We start from the raw sequence: 27561 nt of genomic DNA on the forward strand, positions 1-27561 counted from the left end.
TATGGAACAATCTCCACACACTATCTTTACTGTTAAATGTTTGAGCCAGTCATAGGATTACATGTACACTGTTCTTCAATGACTTGTATTGCCTTCATTGATATTATTACATGACCGTGGCGACATACACACTTCTAGAAGTGTTCACTGTGGAAGGCATGCCTCCGCTACCTCTCCCGGTAAGGGGTTGGGAAGGGACACAATGCATCTGCTATGCATGGATGGGGTGAGAAATCCCAACCAACATCGAAGGTTTCAGCAGGGTTCATCACAATTGCCTTGTGGTTCTGCACATGTATCAAAAACGTCTTGCTCAGAAGGTGAAGTTGTATGCCACAGTAGTTTTCAAGGAAAGCCAGTATCCATCTGCCATGATTTTCATTAAGATATCCATATGTTATTTTGAAATTTCCCCATCCATGCACTGCAATGGAAAGGCTACATACATCATATTCAATCAAACAATTAGACTGAAAATAATCAGTGGGTGAAGGAGGACCTTTTACCCCTCTTTTTCTTTGTTGATCCTGGTAGCTTCAGAAGACAGCTAGCAATGTCTTTAGCAGTGACCTAATAATGATCAGCAGTTTGTCAGAAGAATGTTCCTGCTCTCTGACAGTCTTTGGAAATATTCTTTAAGCAAAGAGCAAATGCTGCAAGGAGGACAACACCCCAATGCTGCACTCTTACTTCATTCACTCTGGGCTCTACTGAACTCTTGCTTCATTTGCCCTGGGTTCTTATTTAGCCACTTGTGGAGAGCACTCACACTAAGGTAATCAGTCATATATTGTTTTTTGCAATTATTACTTATGTATTCAGTAATTATTCAGTAGAGACATTGTTTGCAGTTTGGCGCAAGAGTCAAGACAGAAGGGAGAATTGTTGTTCAGGGAACATGGGTTGATGCAGAATTTTGATATCAGAGAGGATATAATGGAATTGGCTCTCCAGAGTCACATCAGGATGTCGAGTAATAAGATTAATTCAGGAGTCAATGCACAGGTGTATAGTTTGGTGACAGACTGAGAAGTGCGTATGACTTCAGATAGAGGTTTGAGACAGAGACCAGCAGATGTGGAACCTCTATTGAATGGCCGAATCAGGTTGTTGATATGTAGCCAGGCCTTTCAATAGAATGCAGATTAATTCATGTTTTTCTTTTGTGGCTTTTGAAGACGAGGCTTTAGCTATTTCTGTAACACAAGCATTAGTTTATCACAAAGAATGTTTCATTGTGAACACATACCAAAGGTTTTGGTGACCGAGATTGGTGTAGAAATGCAGTAAGTGGTGGTTAAAACACTTGTAAAGGATTACGAGGTAAAAATACCGGCCATCTGTTCATGTTTTAAGATTCTGCAAAGGCTTCAACATCAGCAGCAGCTTCTTCGTTAGGGCTAAGGAGCATTGTTCCCCCAAAATAACTTTAGTACCATTTTATTTTGTCCTTTTCCAGCCCAGGCTGAGTGTGAGGGCATGGTGTGGCCACTGCCGCTGATTGGCAGCAGGTCCGAGTAATGGTAGTCACTCCATCAGTTTAAAGTGCGCATGCCACTTTGGCAGTCTGCCTTGTGACAGCCAGCCACACATTAAGCCTATTTAACCTTTAACCCAAGCTATGTTGTACAGCTGGGTGAAGAGAAGGCACAAGCCCCTTCTCCCTAAAGAAGCGTCAAGCCAGCCTGCTCCAACAAATACTGGTGCTTCTCTCGTGCTGGTTAATATTATTAACAGCATGAGTGCAGCATCTGGAAGGATAAGGGGAGTTGACTATGGGAACTCAGATCACTGGAGAAGAACACCAGGACCCGAGGAAGTGCAGCCACTGGGTAAGTAAATATTTCATTTTCTTTTTAGACGTTTAAGCAATAGAAACAGTAACTAAATCACATTCACTTTTGAAAGTTAAACATTATAACTTTAAAACATTACCGTAATGCAGGTCAGGCTATTTAGTTACTGTTTATTGCATATGTTTTATTTAATTTAGTTTTTTGCCTGCACCTATTTGACCCACTTATAGGCACTGTGAGAAACATGCACTGCCTTAAGCTCAACCCCAGAGCTCTCAATCATGGTTCTTTATGAACAATGTTTATAATGAGCCACGATGGAGAGCTTTGGCATTGAGCTTAAAAGGATTGCTGGTTTCCCACAGTTTCCTCGCCCCACTACTTTCAGTTGGTGCCAACTGCTACTGCTGGACATGATTCTTAAGTAGAACTTTATATGAAATTGTCTATATTAATTTTTAATATGCCCTTTCTGTCCTTGTTTACTTACATTTTCTGCCAGGGGTCATTAAGGCAGCTGTAGAACGCATTTTAAACTGTTTTCTTCTTGCGTTTACTGTTTAAAGTATGTACACATAAGAGGAAAAATGCAGACTTTAGGTGATTTTCCTAATGTTTGTACCAGCAGGGTCAAGTACTAGTCATGCTGGGATAAAACCTGCTAGGTGGCAACCCTAGGTAAGACATGTAACATCTTTGTACAATCCCCAAGAGAATGACCTAGTAGAGAGGTTCAATTGGGTTGTGAAGGAAGCAATCTAATGTGCCATGGCTCAGGAGCAGACTGGTACAAAGAAGTAGCTGATGAGGTATGTGATGTACTATGTAACACCAAACACAGTTACAGGAGTGAGTCCATTTGAGATAATTAGTCACCGTTTTGTCCTCGTGGATTGAAAAACAGGTAAAGGATAAGGTGAGGGTTGAGATTTCTGAAGTCAAGAAGAAAGTGATGAGTCCTCAGAGACATGTAACTGTTCCATGGCAGGTGTAAGTAGCCTATCAGGTCCTCTCATACATTACATCACATTTTGTTACACACGGTCCTGCATCTATATTCAATAGCGGCTCGAGGGCTGTGGAAGGGGCGGGTGCAGGGAGGCGTCGGGGGAGGTTGGAGGGAATAAACATTAAATTCAACAAAAAAAAATTAAAACACCTCTGCTGCCGCTCCTCTGTCCCTCGACGCTCCTCTGCCTCTGCAGGCACAGGCTCCCAGCCTGCCCTGCTGAGAGCAGCGGCAGAATTGGCTGGAGGGTAGTCCAACCCAGCACTCCACCTCAGTGCATGTCACCCCCATGGCCCCGCCAATTTAAAAAAAAACAATAATAAACATAGTTTATTTTCGCTTTCTTTAAAAGGTTTTGCAGCTGTCGCTGTTGGAGGCAGTGAGTTGGGGGGGGGGGGGGGGGGGAAGTGACACTCCTCCACCCAAACGGAGGAGCCGCCACTGTTTATATTAGAAAAAACATAAATTACAAATACACAGATTGCAAGCAAAGAAATGACTAGGAATCGACTGCCTGCATTTTCTGATGGACAACCTGAATTGTGCTCATCCTGCTTTAATACTGTAAGAAGTAAAATGTTAACCCACAGAAAGACATACACACGCCTACAAGTCACCTATATGTCTCTAAACAGCAGGCTTCATAGCATGCCTGCTCCATCCTTCTGCGTCACCAAAGAATCCTTACCTTCCGAACCTTTGAGTTTTATTTGTGCTTTTTCTATGTCTATTACTTTCTAAGGCATGTGTAGCTAACACTTATTAAGAAGCGTAACGCGGGTAACCCTGTGGAAAAGCGGTCTGCATGAACATGCCCCAGTCTTGGCAGACCCAGTCAGGAAAGGAAGACGTATATGTCGGTTCCCTTTCTATTTTTAGTTGTCTTGCCTATGAGCTCCACGCGGCACTAGCACGCCCGTGCTGGCTCTCAGCTGCCCCTGCGGATATAAGGTTACTCCCCCGCTTCTGCCCCGCAAGGGTCGGAGTCTCAGCACTGCCAGAGAACGAGGCGCTGCACGGGCGTCGCAGGCTGCAGAGCTTGGCGTGAGGACTCCGGAACGAGAGGTGCGCACTGTTGCTTTTGGAGCATGGCAGCCTGCAGCAGAGAAACAAGCCACTTAGATTCCTGTCACCGCACTCAGCAGTTGGCGGAACTGGCGTGGTTGTGAAATCTCTTTCGGGAAGCTAGCAAACCTCCGGGGAAGGGAGAGTTTTCTCTTAGATAAAGGGGGAGGGATGTTTTTTAGGGGAGAAACTTGTGGCTCCTGAAGGACAGGGTTTTTTTTGGGGGGGGGTTAAGACTGTAAATTACATCATTTGGGGTGCAGGCTTTTGAGGTACAAAAATATTTATTTTTCAGGCTACAGGCAACTTTAAGGGGAAGAGCTCCCCTGTTCTATGGTGGTGGCAGTTGTAGAAAGAAGCACGATAAAAAAATAAGGGTGGTGACTTTTTGCAGGGGACATCCAGCTTGCATTATTAATTTGAGTAGTGTGGTTTTCAGGTGGAGAGTTTAGAGTCGAGGAAAGCTTTGAGTGAGAGCTGTAGTTTTCTGTAGATTGTGTGGATGAGAATACTGGGAAATCTTACATTCACTTTTGGCCTAGGAAACTTCTTTTGGTCGGTGGAAACAGGCCCGTTTCTTTTGTAGGAGGTGAAGTTTGGTTTTGGAGCAGAAGGCAAGTGTAAGGGAAGCAGGTGCCAAATTGTCGAAGAGGGCCCTTTGTGAACCCATCATGCCTTCTGCGGTGACACCTCAGGTGGCACAGGAGACTGGAGCTGGGCCACCACTCACAGAGAACACAAGCTCTACAACGGCCCCAGCAGTAGGAGGTGGTTCTGGTGGTATCTTATCCGCCATCCTCAGCCGCAACCAGCCCATCATCCGTGGTCGGGTGAGGACCTTTGAGGAGCTGCTGAAGAAGTGTCTGGACAGGAAAACTCTCTACCAGGATCCTGATTTCCCTGCTAATGACAGCTCGCTCTTCTACAGTCAAAAGTTTCCAATCGACTTTGAGTGGAAGCGGCCACCGGTGAGTCATTGATGGCAATAGCAGGCAGAGTGAAGCGTGCATGCGCAGATCTAAAGGCTAAAGTTAATCAAGGCTGTGCCACCAGTGGACACCACACAAATGTCCATCATGTAGCCATGATATTCTGACGACCACTGTACCATCTAATTTCAGAATAACAAAAATGCCGCAAGTACAGCATCATGTGACTGATTTCAGTATAGCCATCATTAAACTGACATGCTGTCCAGTTCCTAAGCTTCTATCACATTATTGTCTAATGACCCAATACACAACACCAGACTTACAGTCCCCATATCACCCAGCACTAGAGTGATGGGCTCGACTGTACCCACCATTGGACTCCATTGACACTATGCCTCAGACTGATCTTTCCCAACCAAAGCTTTGCCGGTTCCATAGCACCTAGCATCAGAAAGATAGACTGTGCAGTATCAGACTCCCAAATGGTAGCCTACACACCCATAAACGTCATCCAGACTGTTGAACAGCCATCATTGAACTAACAAATGCCACAACTGGTAGGCTACACACCCACAAACATCTTCTAGAAAGACTCTTGAACAGTCATTATTAAACTGACATATGCCACAACACCCAAGCATCCATCGTACCAAGAAACAGACAGTCAGATTTCACAGTCGTCAACCTCAGACTGCCAGGATCCACAATACCCAGTATTCTACTAACAAACTTCACAACATCCATCTCTAGATTGAGAGGCTATAGAGCATCCAACATTAGATTGACAGGCTTTATACCAACCAACATCAGCCTGAGAGACTTTACAACAACCAGCATTAGTCTGACAGACTTCACAACACCAAACAATAAACTTGCAAACTCTACCCTACACAACAATAAACGAACAACTTCTGAGTCCAACGTATGCATCTGAATCCATGGCAACAAATATTTAGCAGGTAATAGAATAGCAAGCTTCAAAGTTATAGTATGACACGATACAAATCCCCAAGAGCATCCTGACAGATTTTACAACTACCAGCATAGACAGTATCCACAAATCTCAACACACAACATTGACAGGCTTCCTAACATCCAGTATGAGCCTCATGCCCTTAAGAACATTCAGCTGAGGACTGATAAGTTATAGCACTACCCTATTGAGGCATTCAGGCTCGTTAGCAGCCAGCATTACATGAGCAGTCTCACAATGGCCATCTTCAGACCGACCGACTCCAGAACCCACCATCAAACAGACAGGCTTACAATTTGCAGTGATAGAAAGGCACGCCTAAAATACTGAGGGGAGTTTACCGTATGCTAGGGACGTGAATGCAGATATCCATATTTAAAGGAGTGCTGAAAACAACACGTTCACAAATGAGTCCGTCAATCATTATGTTATTTGAAAATGCCCTTTTTTAATTCTGGCTTTACACTGCCTTAGTTTTTTTAAAGACCTGATTACATAAAAATTTAAAAAAATACAGTAAGAAAAAGTATGGAGCGAGAGATGGCTTTGGGTCAGCCCCATTCACCTATTGGCTCAAATGTGTTTTTCATAGGTCGCCATTGCTTGCATGGACTGTCCGTCTGAGCTATGGCTGTTCATGGATGGTTATTTTGTCTCATTTGAGTTCCCTTTATGTTTTGGTGATTTGCATCAAGTCGTCCTTTTGTTAGACGGCAGATGGGTCATAATTAAGGCTCCCTGTTTTCTGTTATTACTGATTTTTTGCAGATATATACAAACAGACAAAAAATGAAAATTAGGTTGTTTTGAGTGATATTAAATGCAGTCAGTCATGACTCCAACATCAAAAGTTGTGCGGATTGGTAGGTAAATGGGTTAAAAAAGAATGACATTTTACCAGTGAGGCTTAAGAAGCAGTACATCCGCAGAAGGTTGACACTAAAGTGTGCATGTTTTCATATCCTTGTGCTGATTTATAATCGGTGGGTGTTCCTATTTGTTGGACCTGGCTTTTTGACAGGGACATCCCCAAACTTTTTGCCTCCTTCCTCCTATTTTTTCTGACCTGTTGTTGTTGGCTTTTGACCTCTGGGCACTTTACCACTGCTAACCAGTGCTAAAGTGCATATGCTCTCTGTGTAAATTGTACTATTGATTGGTTTATCCATGATTGACTATTTAATTTACCTGTAAGTCCCTGGTAGAGTGCACTACATGTGCCTAGGGCAGGTAGATTAAATGCTACTAGTGGGCCTGCAGCACTGGTTGTGCCACCCACCTCAGTAGCCCCTTAACCTTGTCTCAGGCCTGCCATTGCAAGGCCTGTGTGTGCAGTTTCACTGCCACTTCGACTTGGCATTTAAAGGTATTTGCCAAGCCTAGAACTCCCCTTTTTCTATACATAAGTCACCCCTAATGTGTGCCCTAGGTAACCCCTAGAGCAGGGTGCTGTGTGGGTAAAAGGCAGGACATGTACTTGTGTGGTTATATGTCCTGGTAGTGTAAAACTCCTAAATTCGTTTTTACACTACTGTGAGGCCTGCTCCCTTCATAGGCTAACATTGGGGCTGCTCTCATACATTGTTGAAGTGGCAGCTGCTGATCTGAAAGGAGCAGGAAGGTCATATTTAGTATTGCCAGAATGGTAATATAAAATCCTGCTGACTGGTGAAGTCGGATTTAATATTACTATTCTAGAAATGCCACTTTTAGAAAGTGAGCATTTCTTTGCACTAAAATCTTGTTGTGCCCTTCAATCCACGTCTGGCTAGGTTTAGTTGACAGCTCCTTGTGCATTCACTCAGGCACACCCCAAACACAGGGTACTCAGCCTCACTTGCATACATCTGCATTTTGAATGGGTCTTCCTGGGCTGGGAGGGTGGAGGGCCTGCCCTCACACAAAGGACTGCCACACACCCTACTGGGACTCTGGCAGACAGGATTGAGCTGAAAGGGGGCTTGGTGCATTTCTTAGAGACTCTTTGAAGTCACCACCACTTCAAAGGCACAACTTAGTATAAAACAGGGCCTCTGCCCTACCTCATCAGACACTTGCTGGAGAAGAAACCTGAACCAGAAACTACACCCTGCCAAGAAGAACTGCCTGGCGGCTCAAAGGACTCACCTGTCTGCTTTCTACAAAGGACTGCTGCCTTGCTGTTGCCCTGCTGCCTTGCTGAACTCTTGTCTGGCTGTGAAAGTGCTCTCCAAGGGCTTGGATAGAGCTTGCCTCCTGTTCCTTGAAGTCTCAGGGCCAAAAAGACTTCTCTCTTTTACTTGGACGCTCCGTGCGCCGAAAATTTCGACGCACAGCTTGTTTCGCGGCGAGAAAAACGCCGCACTCCGACGCTGATCGACGTGACGCTCTGGGGACGATCGAAGATCCGACGCACGGCCTCGCAAGGACAACGCTGCCCGACCTCTAGGGGAGAAATCGACGCGACGCCTGCCGTGAGATCGTAATTTCAACGCGCAGCCCCGCAGATCGAAGTCTAGAGGAGAAATCGACGCAACGCCTGCCGTGAGATCGTAATTTCGACGCGCAGCCCCGCAGACCGACGCGCAGCCTGAGAACAAGCAGGAAAATCCACGCACAGACCCGGGACATCTGGTAATCCCGCGATCCACAGAAAGAGACTGTCCACGCGCCGGAAAACGACGCCGACTTCCCCGCGTGGAAAATAACGACGCAAGTCTGTGTGTGCTGGGGAGAAATCGACGCACACACCCTTTTTCCACGCACCTCTTCTCTTGTGGCCCTCTGAGGAGATTCTTCCACTCCCAACCAGGTACTTGTGCTTGAAAGAGACTTTGTTTATATTCTAAAGACTTAAGACACTTTATATCACTTTTCAGTGATATCTTTACAAATTCGTATTGCAACTTTGATCGTTTTGACCTGAAGATACCCAGATAAATATTATATATTTTTCTAAATACTTTGTGGTGTATTTTTGTGGTGTTATGCTATGGTGTTGTATGATTTATTGCACAAATGCTTTACACATTGCCTTCTAAGTTAAGCCTGACTGCTCGTGCCAAGCTACCGGAGGGTGAGCACAGGCTGATTTTGGATTGTGTGTGACTTACCCTGACTAGAGTGAGGGTTCTTGCTTGGACAGAGGGCAACCTGACTACCAACCAAAAACCCCATTTCTAACATTGGTGATCAGCGGTGAGGATAGGACTTGTGTTTGTGCAGTGACATACAATACCTAAGTATTTCACTACCTACCCACAGTTGAAGGTCAACTTGATTTTTCATCTTTTTTTTGGCTGTTGGTTCTCTGATGTCCTCCTGGATATACTATTGATATTTTGGACTTTGAATTTTGGTTTTTGCTGATAAGATCTTATCAGAATGGGATTGTGTACCTACTCATTCTTTGTTCGTACTGACCACCTCACTAAGGCTGACCTAAGGAAGCTTTGCAGAAAATGGGGCCTCCCTGTAGCAAGGAGATCTACTAAGGCAGAGATGCTCCATCACTACATAGTCTGGGGGGAGGAAAGATGGGCAGAGAGAGAGGCAGCAAGAAAACAAATGACTAAGTACCCCTCAGATGAGGAGGAGGACTACGCACCTGAGGAGGAAGACTACTCAGATTTGGACAGTGACCCAGAAATAGATGAATGGCTCCGAGGTCAAAGGCGACAGGAGCAACAATTAGAGGAGTATCTTGCAGAGGTTGAGGCAAAAAGACTCTTAGCCCTGGAAGAAGAAAAGATTGCAGCTCAAGAGCTGAGCTGTAAAGAGCTGAAACTGGAGGCCAGAAGGGCTGAGTCCAGTTCAGATGGTGGCAGCAAAAATCTTGCATCTAGTACTGCTGAAGAAGGGCACAAGCCCAGAGATGTGGTGCCCAACTTGAAGAAGGGAGTTGACACACGCCAGGTGGTTCAAGGGTATGAGGTAGTTCCCGTTATGCACAGGGTCCCTGAGAAGGATTGGGGAACTGGCACAGGGAGTCATATTCCTACTGGGGGGAGGGACACTTTACTGACTCTAGCAGAGAGTGACAGAGAAAAGGGTTCCCCCCTGGTGGACGTCCTGGATATAGAGTGTAGAGACATCCCAGAAGAGTATGGGTTGAGTGTCAGGGACAGACAGATACTGTCTCACCAGTCTCAGGAGGGTGAAGTAGAGTGCTTTTCCAAGGTTGAGTTAATGGGTGGTTGGGTGAAGGGTACTGTGGTTAATACATGTGAAGGGCAGAGTGATGTAATTGCTGGAGAGCATATGTCTGGTCCTTATTTTCCAGAGCTACGCCAACACCAGGTGGAGTGTGAGTTCTCTGACCCCAGGGAACTTACAATGGAGGCAGACTTCTGGGTGAGTACCAGAGAGTCTGAAGAGGCATTTGGGGGTGCTCCTGAAGGGAGTGGTCTAGGTGGTTCCCAACCGAGTGAGGTGGGAAAGGATTGTAGTGTCCCAGGTAGGTCCCAGGTCCTAGAGGGTTCCATGAGGGAACACCAGGAGGGAAGCCTAGCCTGTACCGTAGGGCCACCTTTTGAGGGAAGCCCCGCAGTGTCAGAAGAACTTGGGGGGGTGACTGTAACCAGCATCCCAACAGTTCTGGTGTCTGGCAGTACCCCTCCTAGTGAGGGGGTGCAGAAGTCCAGACATAGGGTTGAGAGGGGGTTGCAGACCCCAGTGGAGGACCTTGAGAGTCAGGGGACAGCTCTGAGAGCAGAGCCCCCCAGGAAGGACCCAGGTGAAACCGTTTCTGGTTTGGGGGAAACCCAGACTCTGCTGGATGGGCAGAGGTCGGGAGACCTGCGCCAACCAGACTCTTGTGTGGCCCTTGGGGACGGTGTGTCCCTTGTGGGGGGTGAGAGTGCCCCCCAGGAAGTCCTGGCATGCCAGGCAAAGATTCAACCTCAGGGTAGTGACTCTGGGTTGGATACCCAGGTTCAGAGGTTAAACTCTGACCTGGTGGGAGGTAGATGTGCCTCCCAAGAAGTCCTGCTGTGCCAGGCAATTGTCCAACCTCAGGGTGTTGACTTTGGGTTGGATGACCAGGTTCAGAGGTTAAACTCTGACCTGGTGGGGGGTAGGTGTGCCACCCAGAAAGTCCTGGCGTGCCAGGCAATTGCCCAACCTGAGGGTGGTGACCCTGGGTTAGGGAACCAGGCTCAGAGGTTAAACTCTGACCTGGTGGGAGGTAGGTGTGCCTCCCTGGAAGTCCTGGTGTACCAGGCAGTTGTCCAACCTCAGGGTGCTGACTCTGGGTTGGATAACCGGGTTCAGAGGTTAAACTCTGACCTGGTGGGGGGTAGGTGTGCCCCCCAGAAAGTCCTGGCGTGCCAGGCAATTGTTCAACCTCAGGGTGGTGACCCTGGGTTGGAGAACCAGGTTCAGAGGTTAACCTCTGACCTGGTGGGAGGTAGGTGTGCCTCCCAGGAAGTCCTGGAGTGCCAGGCAACTGTTCAACTTCAGGGTGGTGACTCTGAGTTGAATGGCCAAGTTCAGAGGTTAAACTCTGACCTGGTGGAGGGTCAGTGTGCCCTCCAGGAAGTCCTGGCGTGCCAGGCAATTGTTCAACTTCAGGGTGGTGACTGAGTTGAATGGTCAGGTGCAGAGGTTAAACTCTGACCTGGTGGGGGGTAGGTGTGCCCCCCAGGAAGTCCTGGTTTGCCAGGCAGTGATCCAGTCTGAGGGTACAGACCCTGGGCTGGAAGACCAGGTTCAGGGTGTCCCCCCGGACCTGGAGGGAGGGGCTACTGATAACAGTGTCCCTACCATGTTGTCTTCTGAGGAGGCCGCTCCTAGTTGGAGGGTGCTGGACCCCAGAAGGGAGGGCAGGGGGAGGGAAGCCTCACCCCGGGCCCTAGTCCAACCTGAAGGTACAGACCCCAGGTTGGAGGGCCAGTTGCAGGTTAACAGCCCTGCACTGGTGGAGGAATGGTACAGGGCGACTTCTATAAGCACCCTGACCATGTTGGACTCTGGGGGTACCGCTCCAGGAGGGAGGGTACAGAGCCCCAGAGGGGAGGACCAGGTTCAGGCTGTCATCCCTGACCTGGTGGAAGGGAGAGTGGTTAAAGGCTGCCCAGCACCTGGGGCTACCGCCCCCCACTCTCCACAGCCACAGTGGTGGGAGAGCTTTGAGAGGCACGGGGCCTGGCTCTCATCCCTGGCAGCTGTCAGTAACCACTGTGGCTTGCTGTCCGGGTGGACAGAGTTATCCCTGGGGAGGGAACAACTGTCACACCCCGGAGGTAGAGTGGGCAACACCACTGTGTTGGTCATGGTGGTACTATCCTACTCCTGGGATACATCTGTGAGCAAAGTAAGGTTAGGTACTGCACAGATGGGATCCGCAGGTAAGGAGAAAGGTTCCCCATGGGTTGGCTTAGTGCGCCCTGAGAGTATGGACAGAGGGATCCAATTGGAGTCAGGAAGGCGAAGAACTGGAGCATGCCCCTGCTGTTGTGGGCCTGGGTCCTTGTTCTGTCGCCTCAAACAGGGAAGTACATCAGGATAGTGATTGTTCTCCCCTGGCTTTAGGCTGGTAGGGGGTCATGTTGGACCTGGCTTTTTGACAGGGACATCCCCAAACTTTTTGCCTCCTTCCTCCTATTTTTTCTGACCTGTTGTTGTTGGCTTTTGACCTCTGGGCACTTTACCACTGCTAACCAGTGCTAAAGTGCATATGCTCTCTGTGTAAATTGTACTATTGATTGGTTTATCCATGATTGACTATTTAATTTACCTGTAAGTCCCTGGTAGAGTGCACTACATGTGCCTAGGGCAGGTAGATTAAATGCTACTAGTGGGCCTGCAGCACTGGTTGTGCCACCCACCTCAGTAGGCCCTTAACCTTGTCTCAGGCCTGCCATTGCAAGGCCTGTGTGTGCAGTTTCACTGCCACTTCGACTTGGCATTTAAAGGTATTTGCCAAGCCTAGAACTCCCCTTTTTCTATACATAAGTCACCCCTAATGTGTGCCCTAGGTAACCCCTAGAGCAGGGTGCTGTGTGGGTAAAAGGCAGGACATGTACTTGTGTGGTTATATGTCCTGGTAGTGTAAAACTCCTAAATTCGTTTTTACACTACTGTGAGGCCTGCTCCCTTCATAGGCTAACATTGGGGCTGCTCTCATACATTGTTGAAGTGGCAGCTGCTGATCTGAAAGGAGCAGGAAGGTCATATTTAGTATGGCCAGAATGGTAATATAAAATCCTGCTGACTGGTGAAGTTGGATTTAATATTACTATTCTAGAAATGCCACTTTTAGAAAGTGAGCATTTCTTTGCACTAAAATCTTGTTGTGCCCTTCAATCCACGTCTGGCTAGGTTTAGTTGACAGCTCCTTGTGCATTCACTCAGACACACCCCAAACACAGGGTACTCAGCCTCACTTGCATACATCTGCATTTTGAATGGGTCTTCCTGGGCTGGGAGGGTGGAGGGCCTGCCCTCACACAAAGGACTGCCACACCCCCTACTGGGACTCTGGCAGACGGGATTGAGCTGAAAGGGGGCTTGGTGCATTTCTTAGAGACTCTTTGAAGTCACCCCCACTTCAAAGGCAAAACTTAGTATAAAACAGGGCCTCTGCCCTACCTCATCAGACACTTGTTGGAGAAGAAACCTGAACCAGAAACTACACCCTGCCAAGAAGAACTGCCTGGCTGCTCAAAGGACTCACCTGTCTGCTTTCTACAAAGGACTGCTGCCTTGCTGTTGCCCTGCTGCCTTGCTGAACTCTTGTCTGGCTGTGAAAGTGCTCTCCAAGGGCTTGGATAGAGCTTGCCTCCTGTTCCTTGAAGTCTCAGGGCCAAAAAGACTTCTCTCTTTTACTTGGACGCTCCGTGCGCCGAAAATTTCGACGCACAGCTTGTTTTGCGGCGAGAAAAACGCCGCACTCCGACGCTGATCGACGCGACGCTCTGGGGACGATCGAAGATCCGACGCACGGCCTCGCAAGGACAACGCCGCCCGACCTCTAGGGGAGAAATCAACGCGACGCCTGCCGTGAGATCGTAATTTCAACGCGCAGCCCCGCAGATCGAAGTCTAGAGGAGAAATCGACGCAACGCCTGCCGTGAGATCGTAATTTCGACGCGCAGCCCCGCAGACCGACGCGCAGCCTGAGAACAAGCAGGAAAATCCACGCACAGACCCGGGACATCTGGTAATCCCCGCGATCCACAGAAAGAGACTGTCCACGTGCCGGAAAACGACGCCGACTTCCCCGCGTGGAAAATAACGACGCAAGTCCGTGTGTGCTGGGGAGAAATCGACGCACACACCCTTTTTCCACGCACCTCTTCTCTTGTGGCCCTCTGAGGAGATTCTTCCACTCCCAACCAGGTACTTGTGCTTGAAAGAGACTTTGTTTATATTCTAAAGACTTAAGACACTTTATATCACTTTTCAGTGATATCTTTACAAATTCGTATTGCAACTTTGATCGTTTTGATCTGAAGATACCCAGATAAATATTATATATTTTTCTAAATACTGTGTGGTGTATTTTTGTGGTGTTATGCTATGGTGTTGTATGATTTATTGCACAAATGCTTTACACATTGCCTTCTAAGTTAAGCCTGACTGCTCATGCCAAGCTACCGGAGGGTGAGCACAGGCTGATTTTGGATTGTGTGTGACTTACCCTGACTAGAGTGAGGGTTCTTGCTTGGACAGAGGGCAACCTGACTGCCAACCAAAAACCCCATTTCTAACACTATTGTTTTAAAACGGTCAGGAATTTACTAATAGTGTACATTTATCTGTTAAATACATTGGGAGATATACTAGTTGCTGTTTCATTTTTATTCACAAAACCCAAATCAAATATCGAAAAACACAGATAAAAATAACACAATGTGAGTATGGATAAATCCAGATGGAAATGTAAAAGAAAAACATAAAACTGGGAGCCCCAGCCATAATGTTTAGGTTGGATCTATGATCAAATATTTTTTCTCTGAGGTATTTCCTCTCCTGACACAAGAACATTTTATTTGCTGATTTATGTTTTTTTTTTTAAGTGTTCTTAGGATGCCTTAGTCTGTCATAAAGACATGGTGCTGTCAAGAAATATGTTGTTGGACTTAAAGCTTTTTTTAATTCACCTAGGAAAGACATGAGCATACTTAGGCTTTTTTAAAGATGCAGTGACAAGTACTGACATGTTATCAGAAATGTAGGGAATATTAAGGAGGGCTTTATGGAGGGCGACTACAAACACCCAACCACAAAGGAGAAAGCACCTTGTTGTTCATAAACTAAATTTCTAAGGGTACTGGAGCTCTAAAAGTGACAACATAGCAGTAAATATCCTCCAGGTCAGTCTTGGAGCACGTCAAGCACCACACGTTACCACTCGCATGTACTGCAATACATAAACATAGAAAATAATAGAGGCATAGACTTAAAATAACACCTCACTGTAATAATCCACAACAAAACAAATTTAGCTTTTTAAATATATATATATTTTGTTTATTTTTCCAAAAATTATATATATTTATTAAAACATCGTGTTATTAGTTTAAAATGTAATGATAAACTTTAAAAATAAAATTTAAGTTAAACATTTTGTTAAAAAAATAAAACCATTTACACACATAATTGTGAACAAAATAATACACACTATAAAAGTCATTATTGCATATACAATAAAAACGTTACTCTAGGTAGGATTTTTTTATTATTCTTTAAGAAATTTTATTTATACATTATATATATTTTAATTAATTGTTTTGATAATTTAATGTGTTGAATCATGTAACAAATATATATTCTAAATTATTTCTCAATTATCTTAAAATAGGTTTAATAATTGTTAGAAAGGGTAAAAAAAAGATGTAAGAATGTTCCCTATACTTTCCCATAAGGAGATCTCCAGCTACAAGTGATAAGCTACTAATAGTGATTTTACTCCAGTAAATTCAGTCTTAGATAATCTTAGATGCCCCCTTCACCCCATCCTCTTTACTGAGGGGGTAGAGACATGTAAGTGACTTCAGTGTAAATCTGCCCTTGAACTGAGGAATAGAAGATGTAGATTTTGCACTTACGTGGATGAGTAGACTTATAGACTAATTTGCCTTTGTGACTAGGCCCAATATCCTCAGGCATTTTGACAAATACAGTAATTCTGTAGGTGAATTGAGTGTAGGGATTCACCATGAACCATGAAAAATTATTCACAAATTCCTTGAATTTACCACACTGAAATATCCCGCCCCCATTTTTCATTTGTTAATCACGAGGACTTGTGACTATGCGTACCTTTTCAGACCTTATAAGCTGTTGGTTGGTGACTAGTGGTTGAATTTAACAAAATATATTTAAAGATGATATTTGAGTGCTATCACAGATGGCGTTGGGGAGATCTACCACTAATATTGTTACCTTGGTGTATGGGGCGTTGCAGCTGTTATCTATTATGCATGTTGAGTCATTCCACATTGACAAAGCCTTTTTAGGTCTGATGTTAGCCAAGGCCCTTGATTTTACTAAAATATGCATAATATGTTTACATACAGGGGCTTACAGCCACATATCTTCATCCATTGGCCTGTTATACTGTCATTCACGTTTTGCTTCCGACCACTACAGCACATAGCATGGGGTAGTTAGTTAACCAACCTACTTAAGACACTGGTTAACTTCACTTTGAATGACTGCATTTTGCACTCTCGGACAAGCTATTTGCCTTCAGTGCCAGTGTTTTTGTTTTTTACTTTATAATAATTACTTTAGTATTGACTTTGTGAACCTGATGTGATAGCAGGGCGCTACTGATGCACATTCTTTCTTTATCAGATCCTATCGCCTGACAATGCTGTTGTAAATTCCTTTTGGATTGTTTTCCTTTTCTGACTGCTGCTATTTCACAGCATTCCACATCAGTTTGTCTCCATTTGAAACTGTTCTGTAATAAGTTATCCTCTTTTTACTTTTGTCGTTCTCTCTTTCTTTCGTTCTTCCTTTCCCCATTTTGTCTTTCTTCCTTCTCTTTCATTCTCTCTCTCTCTCTTTCTTTTTCCTTCCTTCCTTGTTTCCTTTTTTTCTTTTCTTTCTTCTCACTTTCCCTCCCTTGTTTGGCCTTTAATTTGATTGTCTTTTTTTAGGTCTGTGTTACCCAATACATTTTAATTTTACTAAAATATATGTATAACATAGTTATAAAGGTTTCAGCCAGACTTCCTCCATTAGTCTGTGGTTGGTGTGTTTCACGTTTTTCTTCCACCCTCTCCAGTACACATAAAGGGGCAATGTAAAGGCCCAATTCAGGCATTGGCTGACTTCACTATGAGTTACGACGTTTCCACCCTTTAACAAGGAACGCACCACACACAAAGTAGTTCACTTCAGTACCAAGGAGTACTATGATAATGTGTTTTTTATATTGATGAATGCCAGGCATATTTTCAAACAATAAAGTTTTGCAAAAGCCATAACAAAGCAAAACAAGAATTGCCAGAAGGCTGGTGGCCAACTCCAGACCTGTGGGTTTTGTGAGGACTTGTTTGACTTACTGATGGCAACCATGCCTGATGAGTTGAGGCGGCCAAAATCATAACAGTCGTCACATGGGACTCCCCATGGGTGTGCAAGCTTTATTTGTTACTTTTCACCAATTCAAACTCAATTAAATTGATACACGTCAATGTATTCACAATGGATTTCAAGTATAGATGCCGGATGCAAAATAGTATTGTACATATATTGTCTATTTTTTAAATTAATTCTCATACATTAGCAATCACAATATCCATGAAATGGTGTTAGTGCAGACAATGCAGTGCTCACAAAAAGTACAGAAAAAAAACCGTATAGACATACAATAGAATGACACGCTGTAGGTTCACCAATGGTTTCTGATCTAAGTAACAGTTGTGTGGGGGAAGCCTATACAACTGGCTAAACAAATATAATTATTCCTATTACCACCAAATAGGTGAATATTGTCGATGTTTCGACCCCAAATAGTTCTAGGGGTCTCATCAGGACAACGCCGTCCACCTGACATACCTATAAAAGAAGCACAGATTAGCTACTGTGTCATCATCTTGCGTCTCATTCAAAGAGTTGAAGGATTAAACCCAGATCTGTGACTGGGGGTGAATGTTTGATTGGTTCCACATTCCGTCCATTATTTGCATTTGTTTGCTTTTGTCGGCCTAATTGTGCTGGGTATGCCCAGACGTGGGTCTCAGGATCACTGTGCCACTGGATTCAAGCTAGCCTGGCTGATGAAGGGTGAAACCCTGAAACCGGTCCCAGAATGCTTGTTTCCGGTCGAGGGAGGACTTGGCCTGGCAGTTCGGGTTGGGCTGTTCCCATGATTTGCAGATGGCTGGGCCCAAACTGGGGTGTCATAGTGAGTAAAATAATTGATGTTTTAAACCCAGATCTGTGACTGTGGATGAGTGTTTGATTGGTTCCGCATTCAGTTCATTATTTGTGTTTGATTGTTTTTGTTGCATAGTAAATGGGATACCCTGGTGATCATTTCAAACACCCTCACGCACAGCAGCAGCTCACTAACACTCAAATGTTAGTTAATTGACTGACGTGCAGAGGCGGCAAATTATTTTTCAGCATAGCCAGCTGGGTCAGTTGCATAATTTTTGTAGATGTCTCACAAGTGCCCCCAACTGGCCTTCAGTTCAGACCATCATCTAGCTCCTTGCTAGAATTATGAAAGTAAGTAATCATAACTCTCCTGGATGTATCCTTCATGCTCTCATCGTCCATTTCCTCCATGCGTTTTAAGGAACTTTGCTCACATTTGGGATGGGTAAACACTGTGGTTGGTGGCCACTAAACGGCACAAGTAGGTCATTCCTGATTCCATCATAGTATTGAAATTATGCTTTCTTTTCAGAGTTATTTTGCTGAGGCAGAAACATGTTTTTCGGAGCCCATAGGGCACACACACTATTTATTGTACTCCAGATAAACAATATACGTTATGTATCGACTCCTTAATTCCTTTTACATCTTCTTCAAAACATATTGCTGTGGCAGTTGTTTGTGGTATAAAATGGAGATTTTCTTAGCTTTAGTGAAAGAAAGTCTTGATTTTATTAAAACACGGAGGCGAGTATTATGCTTATCTTCTCTTGCTTTAATTCAAATAGCAGCCAAGAAACTACAAATCCCAGCAAACCCCGCTGGGAAACTACAAATAAATGAGTATGTCATACAGTATGTCATACAGAATGTAACCAATCAGCTGCATAGAAGGGTATAAACATATTGGCTGATAGCCACAAGTCCTCTTTTCTTGCAGAGCAGTTAAGACACTCTGAATAAAGGTATTATCAACAGCAAAATAATACATGCCAATATAACTGAAAATAGAGCCTCAAAACGATAAATAACATGAATAGTCTTTTGATCCAACTTGGGAAAGAAGAGGTCTTGAAATAGAGACGTTTCTTGAGTCGAGGAAGTTGCCGCCTGCAGATTATCCTGGAAGGATGCGGAAAGGATCCTAGGCTGACTGGTTGGTGGTGGAAGTTGTACCTAATGAGAGTAAAGGGAGGGTTAATAATAGACCCAAAGCGGTGGGATAATACTCGCCTCCGTGTTTTAATAAAATCAAGACTTTCTTTCACTAAAGCTAAGAAAATCTCCATTTTATTACAAGCACGGAGGCTCCTATTATGCTTAGTTCAAAGCATAGAAATTATTGAATTAGCTACATGAGACACAGGTTTGCAATAAAAGGTTCTAAAGGTTGAGACATTAGACCAATCAGCGGATTTGAGAATGTCCCCCAAGCTCAAACCTGTCCAAAAAGCTTTGGAAGCCATAGCTCCTCTGGTAGAATGGGCACCAAAAGTGGAAGTGTTAATGCCAGCTAATTCCATCATCCATTTCACCCATCGTGCTAAAGTAGTGGAGGTTACAGGTTTATGAGGGGGTCTGAAAGAGACGAGGAGTTGAGCTTCAGAGGACTTCCTCAAATCCTTAGTTCTAGAAATGTATTCCTTCAAACAATTTCCGACACATAAGTTAACATGTTCAGGAAAATAAGGATAAAACACAGACATTAAATTAGTTTTTGTTCGTCTTTGTACCTGAAAGAAAACACCTTGAGGAGTATACTGGACTGAGGTGACATCTAAAGCTCTAACATCAGAAATACGTTTTAGGGAAACCAAACAAAGAAGCATGGTTAATTTGGCAGAAAGCAACTTTAGAGATAGAAGGGAATTGGACGGTTGAGATAAGAAAAATTGTAAAATTACATTAACATCCCACATGTAATTGTACTTCGGTAAAGGGGGTTTAGTGAAACGGATTCCTTTCAATAAACGGCAAATCAGAGGATGTTCACCGACAGGTTTATTGTTTACTCTGTCATGTTCCGCGGAAATTGCCGACCTGTACATGTTGACCGTTCTGTAGGCCTTTCCTTGAGCTGCCAATGAGGCTAAGAAATTAACAACTAGGACTATATCCGCTGAAGTGGGATTGGCACCCCTGAGCAAACACCAATTATGCCAGGCTGACCATGCTGACTTGTAAGCTTTGGTTGTGCCAGGAGCCCAGGCTTGTCGTATGAAGCTTGCAGCTTCCTGCGAAATTCCTGGGGTTCTCCAGGCAGACCCGAAACCATCCAAGCAACTAACTGGAGGGATTGACTGAGTATCAGGTCGTGGGGATGACCTTGAGGGTTCAATAGCAGAGATGGAAAATTTGGAAGAAGAACAGGGAGATCTATAAGAAGTTCGAGAGCTAACGGGAACCAAGGCTGACCCTGCCAGAGAGGGGTAATCAAGAGTACTCTGGTGGATTGACGTCGAACCTGCGCCAAAACTCTGGAAATCATTATGAAAGGAGGAAAAGCATAGTTGGTTTGATTGGACCAGTCCTGTTGGAAAGCATTGGTGGCGAAAGCTTGGGGGTCTGGTCGCCAGCTGTAGAACCGAGGGATCTGGGTGTTTAAACGGGAAGCAAAAAGATCGACCGAGAAGGGACCGAATTTGGAAGAAAGAACGTTGAATATTGAGGGGTGAAGACGCCAATCGCTGGAATCTTGAAGGTATCTTGAACACCAATCTGCGATTGTGTTCATCTCTCCTGGAAGGTACTCTGCACGGAGCGAAATTTGATTTTGGAGACAGAATTCCCATAGACTCTTTGCCAATTCGGCAAGGGGTTTTGACCGAGTACCCCCGAGATGATTTATGTAACGAACCGCGGAAAGGTTGTCCATCCGGAGGAGAATAGAACAGCTTACCCTGTCTTTGGCGAAGGTTTGGATCGCAAAGGAACCTGCAAGAATCTCTAAACAATTTATGTGCAGATATGACTCCTCTCTTGACCATAAACCTCCAGTCGAGAACTGAGCGCATCTTGCGCCCCAACCAGTCCGACTTGCATCGGATTCTAAAACAAGATCTGGTGCTGTAGAGAATATTGCCCGGCCATTCCAAGCATCTAGATGATCGAGCCACCATTGAAGTTCGATCCGGGATTCGTGATCCAGCAAAATTAGGTCTTCGTAAGTAAAGCCTTCTCTGAGATGCCGGATTTTTAATCTCTGGAGTGCTCGATAATGAAGGGGACCTGGAAAAATAGCTTGAATGGATGAAGCTAAAAGACCGATTATCCGGGCGAGACTCTTGATCGTAAGTTGTGATTTGCTGAGGACCAAGTGTATTTCCTTCTTGATATGGGAAATTTTCTGGGCCGGAAGATGAAGAGTAGCCTTGGTAGAGTTTATAAGGAAACCCAAAAATTCCATGTGATGAGATGGAATGAGGTTGGATTTGTCGTTGTTTATTAGAAAACCTAATCCCTGAAGGAGAGAAACTAACATGTTTACATGCTGTATGAGAGTGGACCTGTCCTGGTGTAGGATAAGGAAGTCGTCTAAGTAGACGATAATTCTGACTCCCTGAGCTCGTAAATGAGTTATGACTGGCTTCAACACCTTGGTAAAGCACCAAGGAGCCGAGGAGAGACCAAATGGAAGACATGTAAATCGATAAAATTGGCCGTTCCACTGGAATTGTAGGAACTTTCTGAAGTAGTGATGGATGGGAATGGAAAGATATGCATCTTGTAAGTCTAGTCGGACCATCCAATCGTTTGTTAACAACGAATCTCGAAGATGGAGAATAGTTTCCATCTTGAAATGGTGATAGACGACAAATTTGTTGAAAACTTTGAGGTTTATCACAGGACGAAATTTCTTGTTCTTCTTTTGCACCAGAAACAGAGTACTTGTAAAGCCTGAAGGGTGAGGGACGCATGGCTCTATCGCCTGCTTGAGAATCAAGGAATGGACCTCGCGTGAAAGAAGAGTGTTTTGTTGTTCGGAAAACTTTAAGGGTTTTGGAGGACGATGTTGGAAAGGAATTGAATAGAGTTCTATATGATAACCTGAAATTGTCTGAAGGACCCAAGGATCTGCGGTTAAGGACCGCCAATTTGTCACAAACATAGCTGTCCGGCCTCCCACCAACAATGAGCCATAAGGAGGAACGCTTACCTGCGTTTTGGGAGCCTCTGGATCTGAAGCCACGTCTGAAGGAGCGATACCTTTGTGGATAGAACTGTGGCTTGTACTCCTGAGGGTACGAAGAGGAGCCTCTGGTCTGATTGACCGCACCCCTCTGGGTGTAACGGCCGGCAAAGCGGCTCCTGCCTTTGCCGGCTCTTCCAAAAACACGGGAGTGAAAGATTTTGTTCATGGAAGACTGCGCCTTGTCCATTGAGGTGAAAGTTTGAACATATTTGCTGAGTTCTTTGAGGAAAGAGTCTCCAAACAGCAAACCATTGGCTTCTGGACCCGTCTCCTTGGTTGCGAGCGAATTAAGTTTAGGGTCGATTTTGAGGAGTAGACTTTTCCGTCTTTCCTGTGCCATAGAGGCGTTAGCATTTCCAAGAAGACATATCGCCCGTTGGGCCCAATTTGAGAGTACAACCGGATCCACTTTTTTACTCTCCATTCTAGCCTCTTCTGCTAGATCTAAAATTCTAGTGAGCGGACCAGAGATGTCGAGCAACCTGTCCTGACAGTTGGTCCAAGCTCTGTCCACACCTTTTTTGGGATCTTTCCCAAATTTTGTGAAAAACATTATCATGTTTGGATCAATGGCCGGAGTATTGGTGATGTTGTTTGGCAGGGAAGGTCTGGGGCACTCAGATTTAAGTCTGTTGCGTACTAATTTATCTAGTGGTTGACGTAAATTCTTCAGTACGTATTCTGAGACATGATCACAGGGAGTCCATTCAGTGGAATTTGGGTGACGGATAAGGGATGGGTCAAACATTGGTTGACCCGCGAAATCCAATAAAGTATTCTTCAATTTTGTTTGAGAGGAAGACTCTCCCAATTTACTCAGAGAAGTTTTACGCCTCTTCTCCATAGGCCCTGGCCAGATCATTATGTCTGGATCCTCCTTATCCGAATCTTTATCCGAATCTGAATCACCCATATCATCATCAGTGTCTCCCAGATTAGTGATCTGTATAGGAAAGGAAGTGCTAGGGGACTGGTTAGGTACCTTTTTTGCCGGAGAGTCGGATTCCTCCTGAGCCTTGTCTGCCTTTCTTTTTTTGGATTTAGAAGGCGAGGCAGAAGAGATTAACTTCCTGATAGAGGCCTCAAATGTTTTAGAAAACCCAGAAATTGAAGAAGATACCGCTTTCTGGACAGAATCTTTAATAAAAGAGTCCAAGTCATCTTTGAATTGCTGAGCGTCGTCTTCTTCAGAAAAATTCTCCATATTCCCAGAAAAAATTGTTATATATGGAATATTAAAATGAATAAATTAAGAATTTCCTCTTGACCAGGGTAATTAAATTATCTGACTAAATGAAAAAAATATAACCCTGAAATAAGGGGCGAGTATACTGCCAAAACGAAGTCTGTGAAGCCCCCAGTAGATTATATACGATAATTTATATATATTAGCGTGTTGACAAAACCAGGAGAAAACGGAAGAAATGCCGAGAGGACGAAAAGCGCGCTGCCGAAGGAGTGTCCGTTGGTAAACAAAGCCGCGGAGAGCAGCCGGCAGGCGTCAGCTGAGGGAACAGCTGATCTGACGCGCGTTCAATGAACGAGCTGTCAGAAGCTGTGAAACTCCGTCCGCTTGCGTTCAGAAGAACGCTGCGGATTAGAGCTCGCGCGCGCGCGCGCCCCAGGCGTTCAGGATAGAACGTTGGGGCGCGATACGAAAGATTGAAATGTTCGGCAAATTTAACAAAAGCGAAACCGAAAAAGGTTATAACAAGTTAGAAAAGCATACATTAAGCATAGAAACACAGAGTAACAATAGAAAAAGGGTAATATATATAACCAACACAAACTTTAGTGAATGAGTAAAAGATAGTACTTATCTTGACTGCTAGCAGCAAGAAAAGAGGACTTGTGGCTATCAGCCAATATGTTTATACCCTTCTATGCAGCTGATTGGTTACATTCTGTATGACATACTGTATGACATACTCATTTATTTGTAGTTTCCCAGCGGGGTTTGCTGGGATTTGTAGTTTCTTGGCTGCTATTTGAATTAAAGCAAGAGAAGATAAGCATAATAGGAGCCTCCGTGCTTGTAATAAAATCACTTTTTTATGTACGCTAGCAGTGTGCGGATGTATTATTACTGAGCCAAGTCTCATGTAGATTTCCGGTCTTGGTCTACCCGTCGGTCAGAGGAATTCTCATTTTTAAATCTACCAGCATACAAGACCTTTTGATTTTACTAAAATTGTATAAAAATTATACTTACTTATAGGGCGCTTTCAGCCACTCGTTTTCATCCATTCGTCTTTTGCTGGATCATTCACATTTTTATCCTGCCCACAGTAGCATACAACATGAGGCAAGCGATCAGCCCCCTTCAGCCATTGGTCTACTTCACTGTGAGTGATGGCATTCTACTTTTTCACAAGAGCCCATTCACACACAAAGTAGTAACCTTCAGTGCCAGGGAGTACTAAAGCAATCTGTGCTTTTTGAGACCAAAAAATGTCACTGCTTTTAGCTAATGTTTTTTAGGGTTAAGCCTGCGATAGCATACGCCAGCACAAGCGTATCGCTTGCGAAATGCTGTTGTATTTAGAAAAGAACTTTGAGTCTGCCTGCTCCTTATCATTTGTTGGATTGCATGGCACTCTTCTTTACAGCCTTGTGGTTGGTCACGGCTGGCATATCATCATTTCTTTTCCTGTCCATGGAGCAGGGACCAAGCAATGATTGATTCAACTTAATCAGTGCTATCTGTTGCTCCTGACGTGATTGAGGTACTATTTTGTTCTTTTTAACTTTTGGTGCCTTGCAAACAGAAGACTCATGACTGACAAAAACATGCTCAGAGGGACAAACAAAATTGCAAAGTTGTATTTTCTATAGTTAATGTTTTGTTTTATTTTGCCAAGTCTTCTTTTCTCAGGTTGCCCTCATATTTTGTTTTGTTTTTGCTTATGGATGCTGTTCTAAAAAGATACATAATACATAATCATGCAGTACGCCCCAATCCAGCCCACTCCAAACCAATCCGCCCCACTCCAACCCAAACCACTCACTCTAATTCACCACACTCCAATCCTCCTACACCACCCCACTCCAATCTGCCCTACTCCAATCAAAAACAATCTGCTCCACTCCATTCCCCCCAAAAATCTGCCCACTCCTATACACGTTCCAAAACAATCTTCCATACTCCAAACCAAAATAATCTGCCCCACCCCAATCCAAAACAATCTGCCCCACAGTAATCCAAAACATTCTGTCCCACCACAATCAACCCCATGCCAATACAAAACAATCTGCCCAACTCTGCCCTGCCTCACTTCAATCCAACAAATCTGCCCCACTCCAATCCAAAGCAATTTGCCCCACTCCAGTCCAAAACAATCCGCCCCTCCAATCTGCTCTACTGCAATCCAAAACAATCTGTTCCACTCTAATCCACCCCACCCCAATCCCGTCCACCCTACTCTAATCCAGTCAACCTCACCCCGATCCACCCCACCCCAATCTGTCCCACTCCAATCCAAACAAAATCTGCCCTGCTCCAAAACAATCTGCCCCACTCTAAAACAATCTGCCCCACTCTAAAACAACCTGCATCACTCCAGTCTAAAACAATCTGTCCCAGTCCAATCTAAAACAATCTGCCTCACTCCCATCTGCCCCACTCCAGTCCAAAACAATCTGCCCCACTCCAATCTAAGACTTACTCAAATCCACCCCGCTCCAATCCAATCCAGTCCACCCCATTCTAATCTGGTCCACCTCACCAGATCCACCCCACCCCAATCTGCCTACTCCAATCTGTAATACTACGATTGTGCCCTACTCTAATCTGCCTCACTCCAATCCAAAACTATCTGCCCCACTTCAATCCAAAACAATCAGCCGCACTCTAATCTGCCCCAAACCAATCCAAAACAATTTGCCCTTCTCCAATCCAAAACAGTCTGCTCCACTCCAATCCAAAACAATCTTCCCCATTCCAGGCTGTCCCACTCCAATCCAAAACAATCTGCTCTACTCCAATTCAAACCACTCTGTCCCACTACAGTTGAACAAATTTGCCCCACTCAACTCAAGAACAGTCTCCGCCACTCCAATCCAAAACAATCTGCACCCACTGAAATCCAATCCCAAACAATCTGCCTGCTCAAAACCAAAGCAGTCTGCCCCCCTCGAATCTGCCCCACTCCAATCCAAAACAATCTGCCCACTCAAATGCAAAACAATCTGGCCCACTCCAATCCAAACCCATTTTCCCCACTGCAATCCAAAACAATCTGCTGCACTCCAATCCAATCCAATCTGCCGCACTCCAATCCATAATAATCTACCCCAATCTAGTCTGCCCCACTCCAATCCAAAACAATCTGCCCACTCAAATGCAAAACAATCTGCCCCACTCCAATCCAAACCCATTTTCCCCACTGCAGTCCAAAACAATCTGCCGCACTCCAATCCAATCCAATCTACCGCACTCCAATCCATAATAGTCTACCCCAATCTAGTCTGCCCCACTCAAATCCAAACCAATCTGCCCCACTCCAATCAAACACAATCTGCCCCACTCCAGTCCAGAACAATTTACCCCGCTCCAGTCTGCACAACTGCTAACCAAAACAATCTGCCCATCTCCAGTCTGCCCCACTGCAATTCAAAACAATCTGCCCCAATGCAATCCAAAACAATCTGCCCTACTCCATTCCAAAACAATCTGCCCCACTTTATTACAATAAAATCTGCCCCACTCCAATCTGCCCCACTTAAAACACAATCTGCCCCAGTTCAATCTGCCCCACTCCCATCCAAAACAATCTGCCCCACTCCATCCAATCTGCCCCACTCCAATCAAACACAATCTGCCCCACTCCAGACCAGAACAATTTACCTCGCTCCAGTCTGCACAACTGCTAACCAAAACAATCTGCCCTTCTCCAGTCTGCCCTACTGCAATTCAAAACAATCTGCCCCAATGCAATCCAAAACAATCTGCCCTACTCCATTCCAAAACAATCTGTCCCACTCAATTCAAAACAATCTGCCCCACTTTATTACAATAAAATCTGCCCCACTCCAATCTGCCCCACTTAAAACCCAAACAATCTGCCCCACTCCAATCCACCACATTCCAATCCAGCTCACCTCACTCCAATCCTCTACATTCCAATCCACTCTCCTCATTCCAATCCAGTCCAGTTCACCTTAATCCACCCCTCTCCACTCCACTCCAATCCACCCCACACCACTTTAATCCACTCCACACCATCCAATCCACCATGCTCCACACCAGTCTAATCCACCCACTCCAATCCAATTCA

General features: G+C 44.8%; 1 protein-coding gene across 1 annotated transcript in view; it reads left to right on the forward strand.

Moving 5' to 3' along the window:
• Positions 1-3593: 3593 nt before the first annotated feature.
• The window catches only part of CAPN3 (calpain 3), a 333505-nt gene continuing 309537 nt past the window's right edge, over positions 3594-27561 (forward strand). The window contains exon 1 of the mRNA XM_069208784.1: positions 3594-4838. Coding sequence (XP_069064885.1) covers positions 4542-4838 — 297 coding nt within the window. The 5' untranslated portion in view covers positions 3594-4541. The remainder of the gene's footprint in view (positions 4839-27561) is intronic.

Source organism: Pleurodeles waltl, chromosome 9 (genome assembly GCF_031143425.1).
Source record: "Pleurodeles waltl isolate 20211129_DDA chromosome 9, aPleWal1.hap1.20221129, whole genome shotgun sequence".
Taxonomy (NCBI): domain Eukaryota; kingdom Metazoa; phylum Chordata; class Amphibia; order Caudata; family Salamandridae; genus Pleurodeles; species Pleurodeles waltl.